The 1,229-nt window shown below is 32.6% G+C and overlaps 1 protein-coding gene across 1 annotated transcript in view; it reads left to right on the top strand.

Annotated features, from left to right (window-relative positions):
- The first annotated feature begins 209 nt into the window (after nucleotides 1-209).
- The window catches only part of LOC103598656 (renalase), a 75,203-nt gene continuing 74,183 nt past the window's right edge, over nucleotides 210-1,229 (top strand). The window contains exon 1 of the mRNA XM_008582698.1: nucleotides 210-408. Within this exon, the coding sequence (XP_008580920.1) occupies nucleotides 210-408 (199 nt within the window). The remainder of the gene's footprint in view (nucleotides 409-1,229) is intronic.

Genomic DNA, 1,229 nt, shown 5'->3' with positions numbered 1-1,229 from the left:
CCAGTCCCAAGAGTTTAGACCTTCATCTTGATGAAAACAACTTTGCCAACATTAGCAATCATTCTGAAAAGAAATTAGAGCTGATGCTATTTTACATAACCTTTCAAAATTTATTGCAAATGAGATGGAGTTGGTGGAAGCAGTTGGAACTAGCTTAAAGGAGTTTTGTATTTGATGTACTAAAAGGAAAAATGATATTTTCAAGTTTGATGCCCTCTGTTTTTTCTTCCACAGTAATTAGTGAATGCCAAAGGCAGCAACTGGAGTCTGTGAGCTACTCCTCTCGCTATGCTTTGGGCCTCTTTTATGAAGCTGGCACGAAGATTGATGTCCCTTGGGCTGGGCAGTACATCACCAGTAATCCCTGCATACGCTTCGTCTCCATTGATAATAAGAAGCGCAATATAGGTCAGTACCCCCATTATTTCCCTTAAATACAGTAACAATGGTGGGTGTAGATCATGAAAAATGCTGTTTAATTGAGTGTTGCCATTCTGAACAGAGCAAGCATTTAACTCCAAGCCACGGGGGATAAAATTTAATGTCACATTTGGCCAGTAATAAAATACACAGTGAAACCAGCAAAGTTTTCAGAAAATCATTTGCCACATGGTTTGTATTACTGAGTTCATAAAAATAGTGTCAGAAGGTTTAAGATTTCAAAATGGCCCAAGTTCTATTACTTTAATATGTAGCCATCTATATGCAAATGTATCTCTCATCATTTGTTTCTTGGTGGAGTTTGTTTTTGTTTGTTTGGTTTTGTCTTTTTTAGATTTGATGAGTGCTACTCTTCCACTTTGCTGGCTAGAAATAAAAGATGAATTTTACTATGTTATGAAAATTCTTCACTTCAATAAAATTTTGTTGTTTATTTACATTTCATCTGGGAAAATACAGTAAAATTACTTTGTATACAATGGAACTAAAATAATAGGAAAAATGTCTCAGAAGAGCTTTACTAGAATGTGATTTACTACACTCCTTCTCTGTTGAAGATAGTTACAAAAATTAAATTTGAATTGCAAAAAAAATGACTTGATTCACTTCAGGTGAAATGGTGAAAATGTATTCTTATTTGTAGGATTGTGTTGATCCCTGAGATACTGCTTTTCGGGAAATAAACTAATGATCTAAAAAATGATTAAACTCTTGAAAGGAATCATCATTTCAATTTTTTTTTTTTTTTTTTTTTTTTTTTTTTTTTTTTTTTTTTTTTTTTTTTTTTT

The sequence above is a fragment of the Galeopterus variegatus genome, unplaced genomic scaffold (genome assembly GCF_000696425.1).
Source record: "Galeopterus variegatus unplaced genomic scaffold, G_variegatus-3.0.2 Scaffold2702, whole genome shotgun sequence".
In the NCBI taxonomy this organism is placed as follows: Eukaryota; Metazoa; Chordata; class Mammalia; order Dermoptera; family Cynocephalidae; genus Galeopterus; species Galeopterus variegatus.
Note: the sequence above shows the minus strand (reverse complement) of the source record. Positions and strands in the feature narration are given on the sequence as shown.